The sequence below is a fragment of the Volvox carteri genome (assembly GCF_000143455.1).
Source record: "Volvox carteri f. nagariensis unplaced genomic scaffold VOLCAscaffold_91, whole genome shotgun sequence".
In the NCBI taxonomy this organism is placed as follows: Eukaryota; Viridiplantae; Chlorophyta; class Chlorophyceae; order Chlamydomonadales; family Volvocaceae; genus Volvox; species Volvox carteri.
In genome coordinates this window covers 301,838-319,166 of record NW_003307634.1, presented here as the reverse complement: position 1 = coordinate 319,166, position 17,329 = coordinate 301,838, and the positions used below count along the sequence as shown (strand labels likewise).

At 55.4% G+C, this 17,329-nt stretch overlaps 2 protein-coding genes across 4 annotated transcripts; both read left to right on the top strand.

Moving 5' to 3' along the window:
• Positions 1-3,287: 3,287 nt before the first annotated feature.
• VOLCADRAFT_99627 (uncharacterized protein) lies at positions 3,288-5,708 on the top strand (the record flags this gene model as incomplete). The annotated part of the gene is made up of 1 exon (XM_002958320.1): positions 3,288-5,708. One exon carries the CDS (start codon positions 3,288-3,290, stop codon positions 5,706-5,708), a length of 2,421 nt encoding a protein of 806 aa, XP_002958366.1.
• A 2,892-nt stretch (positions 5,709-8,600) lies between these two features.
• Positions 8,601-14,434, top strand: cam1 (the record flags this gene model as incomplete). 3 transcript variants are annotated; one of them, XM_002958317.1, is made up of 8 exons in its annotated part: positions 8,601-8,732; positions 9,011-9,434; positions 9,613-9,789; positions 10,333-10,525; positions 11,045-11,158; positions 11,469-11,623; positions 12,177-12,339; positions 12,705-14,434. In XM_002958317.1, exons 1-8 carry the CDS (start codon positions 8,684-8,686, stop codon positions 12,819-12,821), a joined length of 1,392 nt encoding a protein of 463 aa, XP_002958363.1. In that variant the 5' UTR covers positions 8,601-8,683. The 3 variants fall into 3 exon arrangements, with proteins under 3 accessions (XP_002958363.1, XP_002958364.1, XP_002958365.1); XM_002958318.1 differs by having other exon boundaries at positions 13,578-13,658; XM_002958319.1 differs by lacking the exons at positions 10,333-10,525; positions 11,045-11,158; positions 11,469-11,623; positions 12,177-12,339; positions 12,705-14,434 and having other exon boundaries at positions 9,613-9,793.
• Positions 14,435-17,329: the final 2,895 nt, after the last annotated feature.

Sequence of the window (17,329 nt, the reverse complement as noted above, 5' to 3'; positions counted from 1 at the left end):
TGCGCAGCCGCCGCCGCCGCCGCCGCAGCGACGCGGACAGCAGCAGCTGGGCGGGAGCAAGCTAGCCAAGCGGCCCAGGGCCTGCGCTACCGCAGCACCGCCAGCGGCAGTAGCAGTTGCGGTTCTGGATATCCCGGCAGTAGCAACAGAACCAGTAATAGCAGTAGCTGCCAACAGCGAAGTAGCTACACCAGCAGCGTTTATCTCGGCGGCGGCGGCGGCGACGGCGGTGCCGTCAGCCAAAGGACGAGCAACGCCAGCTGCGGCAGCGCGCTACGTGGCAGTAGCAATTGTGGTGGTGCCGAGGACGCTACTGCCGGAGGCGGCGCCAGCGCGCGCTGGCGCATGTCGTGCAATGCAGCCATCATCACCGCTGCTGCCACGGCCGTCCGCGTCAGCGTCGACGCTGCTGACGTCGCTGCCAGCGGGCAGGTCGGCGACGGTGGCGGTCTGCGAGCAGAGGGTCCTATGGGCTCAAGTACGGGTTGCGACGGCAACGGCGACGGCGGCGCCACAGATGTGCCCGGTTCCGGAGCTTCCGCTGAGGCGGCGGCGGTGCCGCGGCCGCCGCCACAAACCGTACAGGGCACCACCGCTACCCATGGCGAGCAGTCACATGGCGCAACGCAGCCAGGCACGACATTGCGTACTAGCGCAGGTAGACATCCGATCCCCTGCGGTAGCAGCGGCGGCGGCGGCGGCGGCGGGAGTGGCGGCAGCGAAGCAGCAGGCACGAAAAACCTGCCGCCGCCGCCGCCGCTGCCATCGCTATGGTTGCAGCACGGCCCTCTGGATCCGCAGGTTGTACGGGAGGTGGATTCAGCGGATGAGCTGCCGTACCTCGCGGCCGCTGCCGCCGCCGTCGCCAGCGGCGCCGTCGCCGCCAGGACTGCGAAGCAGGCTCAAGCGGCCACAGGTGAACTAGCCCGCCCGGCGGGTGCTGGCACTGGCCTACCGGAGTCAGTTGCCCCTTCGGACGAGGACGGGAAGGGAACGGCTGCGCTGGCGCCGGAGGGCGGCTGCGGCGCAGAAAGTCCACGATTGGTAATGCTGACGGAGGCGGCGGCTGCCGCCGCCAACACCTCCGCCAACTGCGACGTTTTCACCGCCTCCGCAGTGACGTCGCAGAGCTCGTGTCCAGGGCTGCAACGCCTTCAAGACGCTGCCGGAGCCGCGGCGACGGTCAATTCCAGCTCCTCGCGGGTTTCGAACCTGCGACGATGGCTGCGGTCCTTCCTAATCAAGATGTTAAAATTGCCAGCTAAGGCCAACGCTGAGCCTACATCTACTCCGGAGCCGACAAACAACAGCACTCGCTGGCGACTTCGCGTCCGAAGCGCCAGCGAGCACGTGTCGTACTACGGGTCGATGGACGAGCAAGAGGATGACGTGGAGGCTGATGGGCATCTGCGCCCTGCGTCGTCCAATAACCCCCCAAGTGGTGCTCCCGCTCCCTCTAGCAGCCTTACAGCGGGCTCCATACTCATGCCGTACCCGGATCAAAGCTCCAGTTGCGTGTCGTACAATGTCGTACGCGTCAGCGGCAACACTAGTGGCGTCGGGCAGAGCCTGGCGCTAAGGATCCCCACCGCGTCGCAGCACAGCATGATTTCGTCGTCACCAAGGGGCCTGGATCGCATTGATGGCGGCGGCAGCGGCGCTGATGCTACTGCTGCTGCTGCTGCTGCTGCTGCTGCTGCTTTCCATCACGATGGTGGCGGCAGAGGCGGCGGCGGCGGCGGTAGAGGCGGCGGCGGCGGCAGAGGCGCGACGGCCACGTCCAGTTTCCGATTCATGTCTTGGGGCGCGGAGCGTTTCAAGGCCGTGGCAACGGCTGAGATTTTGGCTGCATGCGCCGCCGGACCGACCCGCCCAGGCTGGTCGGACGGTGATCCCGATTCTGCTTACGGCGCCGCTGGCGCCGTCGCCACCGCCGCCGCTGGCGCAGCATCAGAGTACGGCGTTCACGACGGCTCCCGATCCCGCGGCATATGGAGCACGTTCAAGGCGCGAAGTCCCCCAGGCACCACCCCGCCGTCGCTGTTGAGTCGTACTAATCGTACTAGCGACAGTGGCGGTGACGGCGACCGTGTCGGCAGTGCGAGGAAAGCCAAGTCACTGACCAGTTTGCTACAGCAGCGTCACCAGCTGCAGCCATCCCCCTCGCCACTGCCACGGTCGCTACCAGCACCAGCACCTACACCACTGCCGCCACAGTCGCTACAGTCGCCACAGTCGCTACCGCCGCTACAGCCATTGCGGGAGGTGCGGCAGCAGCAGTTCTCCTCGTCCGCTGGTAACCCCCCACCTCCACGGGGGCAACTCAGTGGTTTCGGATCTGGGAGCTCTCTTGCGGCTACAGCTTTCTTAGAGGCAGCTAGAACTCGCCGCATTGAGGAGAGACCCGGAGTCTATTGTGGACAGGGCGTCGGCGGCGTCGGCGGTGGCGTCGGCGGTGGCAGTGGCGGTGGCGGTGGCGGTGGCGGTGGTGTTCCCGTTGTGGGCTCCAGGACGGCCGTACAATCCAGATTGGCTTTGCTCGCCCCGCTGGCGGCCGTTGTACTGTCACCGCCGGGCTCCGAGACCAGCTAGGCTAGCAGACAGCTAGCGTCTGTGTCTGTGTGTCTGTGTCTGTATGTCTTTGTTTGTGTTAATTTGTGTCTTTTGGTGGCGACTATAACAAAAATGCAATTTCCTAATTTAGCTACAACTAAGCAGTTATAGCTGTAGGTTAATTAGGAAATAGACCATTTTGTGCTTTATTTCTGTTGCCTCGTCGTGCACGGTAGACCCTAAAAATGGGTTAAAGTCGCTGGGGTTACTTCTGGATCGCTTCTGGGATTGCAGTACATGACTTCTCCGTATTTCGTACTGCCTGTGCCTAAGGCGTGACTTCTCCGTATTTCATACTGCCTGTGCCAAAGGCCGCTTCGCGCTGTGTTTTAGGTAGGTAGGTATGCGTGCGCTTGGTCCATGTGAGGAAACGGGGTGACGAGGCGTGACGATGTGCGACCCATCTTTTAAAGAACGCGCGCGCGCATGTGTGGGAGCGGACACAGCTGGATATAGCACAATTAGCGCCAGTCAATCGGCCTTAAGCGTGCAAGGCCGGACCAGAGGGCAACTTTGCGAACCGTACAAGTTAACCGCTAATGCGGAATGGATCCATTTCCAGCAGCTCTGCTGACGGGCATATGAAGGGTAAAGGCAGACAGCACATAAGTTCACAACGGGGCAAGCAATAGTTGCTTTCCATCAAGAACTTGTATTTCACAGTTGCCGAAACAATGGCAATTACATATTTGGGGTTACCAACCCTCCCTCAGGGCTTGGTCGAAGTCATGCTCACAACAGATTTAAACACTCGACACCATTTCATTTCAGCTTTGGGCCTGCAGGGCGCCCTCTCACTTCGAGCCACCTGTCGCACGGCATCCTCGCTGATTGACCCGCTAATGTCAGAACCTCTCGAGATAATAATAAAATTCAAGCCAGGTTCCACTGGCAACAACTTCTGCGTAAACTCTGTGTCCGGCGCGCTGAGCATCCTTGCCAAGTGGCCCCGATGCACGCGCCTGGCGTTGACTGCGCTTGCAAGCCCTGCACCTCGCAGCTGCTGCAATCCCCATACCGGTGCTCGCAACAGCTGCATCAGCAACTTTGGCATGGACTGCGTGCAGGTGCCCTTCCTGGAGGCAGCTGCGCGCGGACATGTGCTCCCGCACATCACCAGTTTCCACCTTCACGCGGATGCCTCTCCCCCTTCTGCTCCTAAACCCACCAAGCGCCTCAACAAACAAGAAACTCCCGAACGTCACCAGCAAACCATCTCCCCGCGCCCGGAGGCCACATCTACCCCAGCAGCTCTTAAGCCATCTGACCTGCACCCTGATTTCTCTCGGGGAATCTTCGACAGCGGCCGTGGCTATCATCACAGCAACCAACAACACCTCCACCTCTACGACCACCACTATCAAGTCGCGCAGTGGCTGGTGCACGACAGTGGCTTGGAAGTAGCGCCAGACGGAAGCATCGTCCCTGCCACCACCGCTGCAGCACCAGCAGCACCAGCAGCGCCGTCCAAGTCCAAGAACCAGGCAGCCGCCGCAAGACTATTCTCTGCTGCTCCCACTTACCCCTGCAATGACGGCCACCTCTCGCACGCCACTGCCGCCGCCGCTAGCTTCCTCTTTGGCAAGCCGCCGCCAACAGCCTCCAGAGGAGACGCTGGCTGGCGAAGCTCGGTGGACCCCTTGGTGCTGACCCACCATTTGGCGGCGGCACTTGCCCAGCTCTTTCCCTCCCTGGAGTCCCTCTCCTTATCCGGTCACTGGGACGTCGTACAGTCGCCGCCGCCGCCGCCGTCACCGCCATTGCTGCCAGGTGCTGGCACCGGCGACACTTGCGGCAGAGACCCATCATACGGCGAGGCCACGGGCAGGTACGCCCCTGCTCCTTCATGTCCACATCCACGTCCATATCAGCTTGATCCTGCGGAACAGCCTGACGCTGCGGGTTTCGGAGCAACTGCTCCTCACGATCCGGCTCCGCCCTTAGCAGCCCTAGCGGCCATGCGGTTTCTACGTCGGTTGGAGCTGCCGGCGGCTTTCGTGTACGACCCGAGTGCCGTCGCGGCGTCGGGAGTTGCGCACCTGGGTGCCAGCAGCGGCGGCGGCGGCGCCAGCAGGGGGGCCGGCGGTTGTCCTTCCCTGGAGGACCTCGTGGTGCACACTGACGCCATCCACCACTCGCTCCGACAGCGCACACAGCTCGGGTGGCCTCGAGCGCTGCTGGCGGCGCTACCGCAGCTGCGCGGGCTGACGCTGGTCGGAGGCTACAGCCGAGTGGCTCAGGTGCTACTGCCGGGTATGGATGGCGGCGGCGGCGGCGCTGCCGCTCGGCCGCTGCGGCTGACGCTGTACGAGCACCTGGCCTTTCTTCAAGAGCCGCTGTCGGCCGATGCGCTGATGTACGATCCCTGGCTTGGCTGGTTGTTACTGCGCGCTACGGCGGTTAACGTGCGCAGGTTGGCGGATTGCATGCGGCTCTTCGGCGCGGCGGCAAAAAACGCCGCCGCCGCCGCCGCCGTAGCTGGTGGTGGTGGTGGTGGTGGTGGTGGTGGTCTTAGGCGTGTGGCGGTCACCAAGTTGCTGCTAAACCGCGCCGCAGTGGAAGACGATTGGCGGCTACTGGAGGGTTTCGCAGACCAACCAGGATGCTCCATGATGGTGCGGGAGCTTTGCATTACATATCCAGAATGCGGCGACGGGGGTGACGGCGACGGGGGTGACGGCGATGGTGACGGCGACGGGGCTGGCGGCGGCGTCATTATTAGCAACAGCCGACGACCGCGAGGCGGAAGTGGGCTCCTGGGACGATCTCTGGCGCTGTCGGCGAGTCGCTGTGTACGACTGGAGGTACGGGTGCCGGCAGGGGAAGGCGAGGTGTTGACGGCGGCCGTACGGCATCTAGGTGAGCTTCCGGCGGACTTGCTGCCCTCTGAGGTGCTGATAGAGGAGGTGGAGGAGCTGGAGGCGGCGCCGCCGGGTAATGCAGTGGAGCGGCGGCGGCGGCAGCGGCAGCGGCGGCTTGTGCCGGCGGTGGTGGCGGCGCTGGAGCCGTATGGACATTTGCGGCAGGTAGCGCGCGTGGTGGTACGGGCGCGCGATGACAATACTGGCGAATTAGTTGATTTTACCCTTCCTTAGTTTTGTTTACGTGGGTTTCTTAAATGTTGGAGGCTGCGGGGCTGGCTCCAGCCTTCACTTCGCCTGACCTACTCTGCGCTGAACGTAACAGAATCTAGAGAGTTGTAGTTTTGGGGTGTGTGGGAGTTGTGTGGTTGTTGTGCCAATTCGCTGCGGTTAGGCCAGCGGCGGGGCAGAGGCAGGTAGCGAAAAACAATCGAAATTGTTGTGAATTGTTTATAACAGAGGATTCATACAGCAGGAAGCCACGGATTGCTTAGTTCGTGCGGAAGATGATGATGTCGAAATTCGGTTCTCAACGCACACTCATATCCCTTTTGTTACGCTATGTTATGCCATATTTCTGTGCTTTGGGCTTGGCACGTAAAAATATTATTTACCGAGGAAAATTAGGGCCCCCTCTGATTCTGTTCGACGATGTCCTTACTTTGCACAGCTGTACATTCATTTGACGTTTGACGCTTTTTATTACAAGCTTCTTGAGCAAAATAAGGAGAAAAGATAAAATATATAGTAATAGAAAAAGGTCTCATGAGCCGCATTAGCCGTTCATGTACTCCAACTTACGTCTCCGTATGCAATCCAGGACGTGCGCTAGCCCGCGCGCGTTGGTCCTCAACACCCATCTCCGCAGCATCCATGGCAGAACCCTGGCACAGGGCCTAAGCTCCAAAGGTCAGGACGTATGTTTGCTTTTTTCATTTCAGTGACATTCGAGCAACAACACGTATCGCTCGTCTTCAATCGATTGCCTGACGATCGACCGTCACAAACCCGACACCACCGCGATGCACGCTCCCTGCCCTGCGGTCGGTTGCCAGCCAGCGGCCAAACAAGCATCGTAATGCACATCAGTGTGATGTGCTGTTTCGGCAAAATATAGCCTTCGTAGGGCTTGGATTGGCCCATCCATCGCAGGTATCGCGGCACATCTGAAAACCCACATCTGACCCCCCTTATGTCAGAAACAATCACCGCCAGCTGTGTGAGAGCCAGCTGCAGCCTCTCACACATCATCAAGCCGCGCCCGGATCTCCTTCATTAACCGATCGATGTTTTAATCGTGCGATGCCGCGGTCTCGTCTCTAGCTTCAAGAACTTCACCCGTAACGTCCAAACCTAGGTAAAAAATTCAAACCGTTTCTAAGCAGCACTTTTGAGGAGAAAAGCAGTTAGAACAATCGTTATGTAATTCTGTGGAGAAGGTGAGAGAGAGAACCAGACGTCACGGCTGTCATGATGGCATGAGTTTTCATGTTTTTGCTCCGAGATTGGTTAGAAACGATGTGTTTACCTTTCAAAGTGGTATAACGTAACTAGATGACGTTGCAGTTAAATCAACCGCAGCCAGCAGAGGTATGAAGGCCTGCGAAGACCCTTGTGTCGCTGCAAGTTTATGATAACCTGCATGCATTTTAGCTGTTGGATTTGAATTGATATCAAGCTGTCGCAATATAAGCTCCGAATGTTGCCGTAGGTCTGCCCGTAAATGGTCGTCGCGAGTACTTGCAATAAAGCGTGTAAGGTCATTAGTGCAAGCAAGACGTCGTGATGTTCTAGCGGTCTTAGATTTGGTCGCTCAGCAAACCTCTCGCTTCTCGCTTCTAGCTGCTGCTGTTGCTGCCAGCTGCTGCCGTGCTTCAGGTACAGGTAGTTGAGCTGCGCACTTGACTGTTCGCAGCGTGCAGGCCGCCTTCAACGAGTTGTTTGGGCCCCAAAGCTGCTTGGTTGGTTGGCCCCGCGTGTTTCCACCGTCGCGAAAAGTACTGTATTCTGTGCCTACGCTTACGATTTAAGACGCCAGCAAAGAAATGCCGCCATGCGACAAGTTACGGCTCTAAAAAAGCGAAATGTATCGCAAACGATCGAAGTACGGTTAAGTCGGGAACGAACTCCAGGTCAGATCTAGAACCTTTTCAAGAGAATTTCCTTGCGCAGTTCCTGCTTTTGTATCGTATAAATGTATTATTTGGGTTCTGTGCGATAGATACTGTGTTGGGGTTACCACTTACAGACTAACGGCGTAATATATAAAGCTCTTCCTTACTCCAAAGGTCAAGATTTTAAACAGCGCATATGTCACACCTCGCTTCAGAGCAGTGGCTCCTATGTCCAAGCATGAAACATGGCGCCCATTTTGCAGGAGAGGCTTTAGAACCAAAGTGGCCTTTGCTCCTTCCTTCGTCATATAAAATTAATGCATTTGCCGTGCTTGGGTGTGACTGCCTGAGACTGCCTGTGATGCGACGGACATCATGGTTGAACTCGACCTCATACCTTTTTGCTGCCCTTTTTAACAAAGGGATGAACAATGGAAATGCTTCCTTTCCTAAGTGAGTAGATTCGTGCGTCCTGAGAATGTGGAATGTACGTGATCTCATTGTGCGCCAGTTAGCAAAGTCTGACTGTGGCCCGTGGTCACGAACAGCCAAAGTACACCACAATACATCCATCACACAGCAATGCCTCGCAAGACACAATAGAAAATGTCGAAAGACCTCGTCTCGCAGTTACCACAGAACGCAAAACGCATCGAACCACGCCGTACAAGAGCATGAGAAGCGGCAGTAGCTCGTAGCGGTTGAGAATCCACAGCTATATAAATCATGTTCCCCTGGAGTCTTTAATTCTGGAGTTAGACTCTTGCCAAGCCTTTTATTATAACTTGTCTTCTTCTTGCCAGTTTGTTTTCGCCGTTATCGACATCTAATCGGCCCCAAACAGGAGAACCATTTGTTATGCCAACATACAGTAACATTTAAAAGAGATATGTGGAGGTGACTACTTCCAGTTGAAGACACGGGGTAAGTTATTGCGCGAGCAAATCCGTACATGGCGCAATACTTGATGCAGTGGCGCCATCACATGCAAAGTGGCGCTAAATGGCTTTCCATAATTGCTGGAAATGAGAGCCCCCAGCATCAACTTACAGGCCTTATTTTAAAAGACACAGTATTGGATTCCAACAGAGAACTATGCGGATGGCAATCGCTGCCTTCATGAACTACCTTCTCGCGTGCGCAGGTCGGTTGTTATTGAACCATGCAATCGCGAAGCGCAAGCTGCGCATGGAACTTCCCATATTCGTTCATGGTTTTGTAACGTCGTGCTTCGCTCAGACGGGCGGGAAACAGTGAAGAAGCCTGGCAGCGAGGGATTCTTTATAAACGACGTCAAATGAATTGTCCAGGTCTCTTAATTCAGCGTCTCGTTTCTCGACTCGGCTCGAGCCTCACTCTTTCCCGTGACATCATGATGCCCCTCTGACATCCTTCCTTTTCGTCTCGCCCTCACCGGTCCAGGTCTGCTTCTTTTCCTTACGCCTGCATGGAAAAGCAATGTTCTTGCTTTTACGTATCCGCCTCTGATAGCCTCGCCGTCGTCCTTCACATCGCCTCCGTTACCATCTACGCCATCACCTCCACCACCACTACTGCCGGCCCTAGCAAGTCCTCCTCCGCCGCCGCCTAACGAGGATGTCGACCGGCCGCCCCTGGTTAAGGACAACACGCCAACAAGTCCCGCATCCAGCCAGCCGGCAATACCACCTCCCTCGCCGCCACCGTCTACCCCTCCCACCCCTCCTGTCAGCTACTCTTCCATCTGGGATTTCCTTGTCAAGAACAACAGCTTCCCAACGATCAGTCTTGCCTTGTCGACCGCAAATGAAGTCGCAACCTTCAACGACTCCAGCCAGGAGGTGACCTTCTTCCTGCCCACTGAGACGTGAGTCCGGACACGTCCCGCGATGGCCTATTATTCATCATTACACGAAGCTGGTTCGGCTTTCCCTTCTAGGTTCGGAACATGCATCCCGAGTGACAGATTTGCCGTGTCGTACTGTACGAATTTGCAATGTGCGACAATAGACTCAATGCCGTACCTTGTCTGCACCAATCCGCAGGGCTTTTGACAAGTTGTCGGACGCGCTGGGCGTTGCCAGGAGCAACCGTGCGGGTTTGTTGCCGTACTTGCCGGTTATCAAAAGAGCCCTAAGCTATCACGTGCTACCGACCAGAATTAGCCTTCAGAGTGTTGCGAATCAATCAGTCGGCGGTACGGAGTACTACAACACCACGCTGTGAGTACGGACTGTGTACAACTCGTACGGCATTGGGTTGTGATGGGACGCGGAGTACTACAGCGGCGGAGGCTCGGTTGTAACGAATGTAACGAAAATACGGAATTTTACCTGTGCTTTAGGATATGTAAATGTGAAATATATAAATTCCAGGTTGCGGTCTTTTTTTTCTACGGTCTCTATCCGTGTTTTGGAATAATGGGGGTTCGTCGTCATGGGACGGGTCGTGTGCGTGTGCGTGTGTTTTCTGTGTTTTTTACAACGGACCCCTTCTCTTCGTTGAGGTTCTCTTCTTTAACACGTCTCTGAGACGTACGGCAACTGCAACCACCAACTCCCGTTGCTTCCTCTTCCCCCTTGAAATCCCCCCTGACCCACCACCACCTGACATCCCCCTAGCCCCCGCCACCTGACAAACTCACCTGGCCATCCCCTCCCCTCTGTAATGCCCGTCGCCAACATCACGCGCCTTCAATGTCGTGGCTGCACGGCTACGGCTATGAATATCATTTTTTTGTTTTTGTCGTACACCGTCACGGGCAGTACGATGGGACAGTCCTCAAGCATCGGCGTGCGGGTTTCGCCTCCCTCGAGCCCCCCGGCGACATCCCCGGAGATATTCATTCTGGGGGTTAGCTCAACCGCTAAAGTACTGCAGGCTGATGTCGCGGCAGGCGCGTCGTGCATTAATGTCGTGGATACCGTTTTGCAGTATTGGTACAACTCAGTTGATGAGGTGAGTGTGTGTGAGTGAGTGTGTGTGTATGTATGTGCGTATGGAAATGGGGATGTAAGGGTCGAGGCGGCCGTGGTGACACTGTTATATTATATAATATTATTATATATTATTTTTAAAAAGATATTTTGTTTATTCCGCTGTCTTATGCTAAAAGATCTGAGGTCACATTCTCCAAAACGGCATCTGTCCGTCCTTCTGTCTGTCTCTCTGTGTAGCAATGATCAGCTCGCAGTAAAGATATTTCTTAAAGATGAATAGTTTGACGCGTTTTTTAGCACGCGCGCTCGTATATATGTGTGTCTGTGTTCGCCTCTGGGGTCGCCAGCTTTCCCGTGTGGGTGATTTATAGAAATTTAAGTCATATTTTTTTCCTGAATTTGGATGTTTTGATCTGCCCGAGGACATCTGGCATCTCCATCTCAAATCGGTCACCCTCACCTCTTTTACACATCCAACAAAATAAATTCATTCCACCGCCATTCCTCCATACGGTCCACCTTCGCCGTTTCGCCCCAGGTCTTCGCCTCCATCAGCGGCGCCTCGACCATGTACCAGGCGCTCAAGACCGCCCAACTTCTCAAGCCAGCGAATGTGACGAGCCCGTACACCATATTCGTACCAACCGACGAGGTGAGTGTCGTAGTTGTTGCCGAATCAGTTGTAACGCCCAATTAATTGTTGATACATGCCAATACATATGCATGTCTGCCCGTGTGTAAGTATGTATGTCTGTGCGAATGTGAGGTTTCCCTCGCCTCCTTCAACCACCAACTGCCATGTCCTCTACTTCATCCCTGTCCTGTCCTGTCCGGAGTTTTGGCAGCATCGCTCGGGAGGTATGTTGGCACGGAGAACATGTAATTGCACTCTTTATTGCTTCTTCTCCACGTCTGGTAATCCACCTCCGTCCCCATAATCGCCGTCTTTGGGTATATTGCAGGCCTTCGTCAGCGCCTTCGGTGCCTCCGCCGCTACCACCATCCTCGCCAATCTAAGGTCGTACGAAAGCTTGCTACGTCACCATGTGGCATACGGCTGGGTGGTTACGGACACAACCTCAGAAGAATACGTTCGTACATCGTACATAACTCTGAAGTAAGTTTATTTCGTTAGCAGGGGTTCTACTACATCGTATACATTATTAACATTGAACCATACCATACAACCCTCGCAACTAGACTTTTTGTATGCCCCTGAACTAAACGGCTGTGTAAGTTGTACGGCGATGAAAGGGACAACGGTTGTTCGTTAGCGTTGTTGCCGCTGTGTATCCTCCGCTTCGGCTTTTCTGTTTTGTCTTATTTGTAATAAAAAAACCTGTGTTTGTTATGCCAGGATTCTATTGGGCTAGGAGGCCTAATAGCTCATTAAACACACATCATCACACGGCTTTAAGAATTTCCTTTTACCAATGTAAGAGCAAGACAAACCCTAAACCCTTAGTAAGACAAACCACGACCACTGAGGGAACCAGACGCGGCAATTATTGCACCTCCCAAGTAATATTCCCCATCTAGGATTGCCCCCCTTTTTTGAACTCTTCTTTTGAACTTTCTTTCGCCTTGCCCTCAACATCCACGCGCAACATCCCCACGCAATATACACACACACACGTTCGCTCGCGCGCACATAAAATACATATGCCAAGTTCGAACAACGTGACGGTTGTGGTTCCATCGAACGACAAGGCCGATGCTGGCGTCAAGCCCACCGTCGCCTCAGCTGCCGTACCCGGATCCCCAGTCTTCTCCATCCTAAATACATTCCAAGTCGGCATCGAGCCACAAGTGATCGTCCAAGTGATTAATGGGGTAAGTGTACGGAAGTGTACGGCACAGTACGAGAAATCCTGTGCGGGTGCGTAAAACCCATACATATACATTATACATACAGCAGAGGGAACCCGGGAGGAGGAGAAACACCTTTTGTGTCCATCTTCGCTCCGTCTGGGCGGGCTGTCGGGCTTCCTTGGTCCCGCTCTACCTATAGTGCACATCCTCCTCTCCTCCTCTTCCCCCTAAAAGGGTGTTCTGTTGTTTTTGAACCCAAATTTGAACCCTAAAACACACTGATATTCCCCCCCCCCGCTAAGTGACGCCCGGCACTACTCGACGCCATTTTCACTTTTGTTGGAGACACACCACACCCTGAACCCCCGGGGGGCTTCACTCTGCAGGTTCTTAACCCGGCTAGCAGTCGGCAGACAGCCGGTGGCGCAGCCGTGATGGTGGCGCCATCGCCGCAGCTGTTGCTGCTGCTACTGCTGCTGCTGGCCGGGCTCATGCTGATCTAGATGAAGATTTGTTCTTTAGGCAGTTCTAGTGGAGCTTTTTATGAAGGGTTTTTTGACTTGAGAGTTTTCGGGAGTGGTTGGGGGGGGGGAGTCAAGTTGCGTAAGTAGTGAGGTGTGTCGTTGCGTGCGCAGCGTACCTTGGGCTAACCTGGCTTGGCAGCCATTGCGCTATTTTGTTCCTATTCGCGGTGGTGATGCTGCTGCTGCTATTGCTGATGCTGATGCCCCGACTTGGTCGGAAATTGGGCGAAGTGGTATTGCGGGGGATTTGCCCATTGGGGGGGGGGCGGAGAGAGTTAAGTTTGGAGGGAGCGGAGTCCCATTGCGGGCTGTGTGTTGACTTGGTCGGAACTGTTGGGATTCATCATCCACCCACCCACCCACCCACCCAGCCTTATCTTATTGCCAAAAATCCAACACGCTTCCAGCTTATTGCCATCTTGCCATCTAACCATCCATCCATCTAACCATCCATCCATCCATCCATCTAACCATCTAACCATCCATCCATCCATACGGCATGTTAGCCCTTGCATGGGCTGGCTATCAGCACGCGGTGCAGTGCGTGTCGTGCGCGCATTTGCCACCACCAGCTGCTCTCCAGCTGACTCCCGCCACTTCCCCTCGCTTAGAAAATTTGAATTTGCAGCACGGCGATCATCTGGGGCTCCCCCGCCTGGTGCGTCTTCAATTCTATGCATGAATTGTGCGCGCGCGTGCCTGCCTGCATGCCTGCATGCAACCTTGCACATGCAGGGACAACCTCAATGCAGCCTTCTTGCGTTTAGTTGGGGAGAGGTTGTGCCGCCTAACCGATAGGACGTTGTTCGTTGGTTAGTTGGGTGATGGTGGTTGCTTGGCTCAATACGTGAATGCACACGGAGAAGCGTCACGTGCTGGGATGACACAAGAAACACACGCACACGAACGACATATGACGACATACATACCAATGACTGAGGACGATGCAACGCATCGGTGAGACTGTTATCGGGTTTTATAATTGTTCGCTGCAGGACGCATCCCTGCTCTGAAGGGTGCATACCGTATTTTCACATTACAAAGGCAAAAACCCTGTTCGCGCGCATTTTTTAAAATTAGTTGGATCCGATTGCGGTATGGATTTACGGCTGGGTGTACGGCAACGTCTTGATAGAAAATTATGTCGCATTTTAGATTTGAAGGGTAAGAGTTTCCAGAGGTTTCATAGGATGGATAGCACATGAAAGTTTTAGCTTAGGATGGTGTCTAAAAGATGGTGGTTCTACTGCGTTGCTTAAGGGCGAAGAAAGCGCATGCAGCAGCATTTGCGGCAGGGTGGAGGGTCCGGATATGGGGTGCCAGCGGGGATGGTCGCGAGGCCCAGCGGCCTTTGGGGCCTTGGCTACGTTAGAAGCAAGCATGCCTGTGCATTGTACGTGCATGCAATGCTCGCATGGGGATTATCTCCTCTGCGTGTTAAATTCACGCGGCGTTCGACGCTCCCTATCTAAATGACGAACGATGTAAATTCTTTTAACTTCAGAACAGTGAAAAAGAGGTTTTCAGCCATTCAGCCATCGTACCACCACCACGGGGGTATTGATGCTGGCAGTGTAAATACCTGAGGACCTAGGGTTCTTCCCCTCCCCCCGGGGCGCATCCGCGGCCTTGTTAAGCTCAGTAACAGTCGTCATCAGGTCATCAGCCGATGATGCTGGAAAAAGAATTAAAAACTGGAGGGCGACGTCATGTCACACGAGGATTGCCTGCCGCGGCGGCTTCTAAAGGCATTGCGGCGAGTGTGGGTTGTCGCACTTCAATGCAACAGCAGCAGCGCAGCAAAGACTTCAGGAAAGGTTTCTAGCCTGCAGCTAGAAATCCACACGTCATCAAAGCTGCCGGCCGCCTGGCTGGCAAGCATGATAATTGCTCTGTGGTGGTGTGTGTGCTCGTGTGCGCTCTCCTGTGTCGTGCCGTCCTCGGTCGCTATTGCCTCGCGGTAATGTTCCTTTCCGAAAAGAATCGAGCCCTGTGGCCTGGTGGCCCTGTAACCGTCGTACAATCGAACTTACTGTACGGCGTCTTAATCACCCATGTACGATATCTCACGTGACCACCTTGCACAGTGTCTTGACCACCATAACCTTCGCCCATAAGCTTCCATCGAGGGGTATCCACTACTAAGAGTAACAGTAACCGGTAAAAAGGCGGGGGACGATAAAGTTGGGAAAGCAAGGGAAAAGGAGGTGTCAAAAACCCAAGCTGTTTGCACCGTGCTATTGCTATCAGCTGAAATGCGTGCGATGTGTGTTTTTAAACGTGAGGTAGACTTCGGTAGATTTCTCCTTTCCCCTTTCCCCCATACACACGTGTGAACCATATATCGCCTTGAAGATTCCCATAGGGATAGTAGCCTCCCTCTGCGGGTGCTGCATTTAAATCACCGCCTGAGTATCATCAGGCATCCTGTTGAAAAACAAGTATAGCGGCGCGTTCACTCATAGACGTGCGAGTGCGGCCCGGATATATGGCCGTGGTAAAGCGCTAAAGCCTGTGGGAGATTGCTAAGGTCAAAAGGAGGAAAGAGGCGCATAGATCAAACCCGAGGGGTGATTCCTTGGAGCATTTACCCCTCATTAGTACCGCTCAGTGCAAAAGAGTTGAAGTTGGTTCAGCTTGCCACAAGTACTCGTGACAGGGCTTTTTGATCTAATAGAAACGGCAAAGGGATATGAGGCAATAAATAATTGGCGGCATAATTTGACATCACGTTGCCGAGCCTTTAGGACACGAATTGCGAATTTGGTTGGTTGGATGCTGCTGACATCCTGGAGGCGTTGGATATTGTTCAGCGGCCAGAGCGCCAGGAGCAGCCCCGAGATGTCGCAGCGGCCAGAGCGGCCCCCCTGGAGCGGAGCCTGGCAGCTGCGGGTTCTGCGCCTGCCTCTTTTCACCCCGGCGACTACTCGCACACATGACGTCACGCAGCGGCGGCAGGCTGTACGACATATGATACTGGACGTGGTGGCGTCGCCGCCGCCGCCGCCGTTGTGTCGATGCCGATGCCGATGCCGAACCGGCCCTCCTCATCCGCCGCCGCCGCCGACCGTGGATAAAGCAAACGGGGGTGTCCAAAGTTCCACACCGCTTGGCGGTGGTGGCGACGGTGGCGGCGGCTCCTCGGCCATACCTCTCCCCCTACCTGCAGACCGCAGCGCCTCATATACCCGCCGGCCTCTGCCTCAACTGGAAACCTCTTAGCGCCTCATCGGCGGTGAAAGCACCTGGCGGCCCGGCCTAGACGCGGCGGCGGCGGCGGCGACGACGACGACGGCGTCAGTGCCGCTGCCGCGGCCATCCTAGCTCTCACCGGCTCCAGCGCCATATAACGCTTCGCTGCCATCCATCCGATCGGAAACTTTTCAAATTTGCCATTCTGGATCTTGATCTTGATCTGGATATGTCGGATACGTTGGATATGTTCCCTAATTCTGTACAGCAATATGGTTCCTCCCCGGCTGCGTGTCCTGCATGTGGCTCCGCGAGGCAGCCTTGCGGACATCCACCGCATGCGCAGATGCCAAGGCGGCGGAAGGTGTGTGTGTGTGTGTGTGTGGTGTGTGTGTGTGTGTGGGGGGGGGGGGGGGCCGATGTGCAAAGCCGGCGCGTGTGGGCTCACAACCGTTCGCTGCTGATGAGGGCCTGGAACAACCCCCCGCCCGCCCGCCCTTGTGAGGGGTTGCATGTGGGGGTTTCGGGGATTACTGCGCAGGTTGGGGGTCGGCCGAGGTTGCTGCCACCGCCGCCGCACAGCCACTGCAGCAGAGAGCTCGAGCGTGGGTGTGGTGTGTAGCTGAAGTAAGAGGTAAGCCTGATACGTCAGGTGAGCCAGGTAAACGTAAGTAATGCACAGAGTAATGCCCTCCCTCGTTTTCTCTCCCCCACAGGCGAGCGGGTAATTCATAACGCGGGTGGGGGGTGGTGTACACACGGGGGGGGGGCCTCTCGTCAAGCTGAAGGTTAGAAGACTGGACTAGGCAGACGGTGTGGGGCTTGACACCGTCACCACCACCACCACCATGTCACGCCAAAACATCTGGAGCGCACAAATTACGTGCCACGACCGAGTTAGTCGCTATCCGCAGGTGGTTAAGCCAACCGAAGGTAGTTAGGCGAACCGCGTATTGATTTAGTTGAGACTTTGGGTGTTGCCTGACTAGCGTATAAGGCGCTTTCCGTTGTGGTTTGAGGATGTTCAGTTGTCGTTTCATCTGTCGTTAGTCGGATGAGCGTTACGTATCCAGGATAGGGCCTCGTGTGATAAGGCCCGGCGTGGATCAGTCGATACTTCGCCATAAATGCGAGTGCGAAGAGGCCAAACATTTGTCGTTTGGCTCTCGAAGCAACTCTTCGTGAGCGTACAGACCATCAATTATTACGGATAATATATTCACAGGAGGGTTGATAGGCCTGTTTTATGTAAGAAGACTGTGATCCTACCCTACCTCGAGACGCGTATCAGAGCA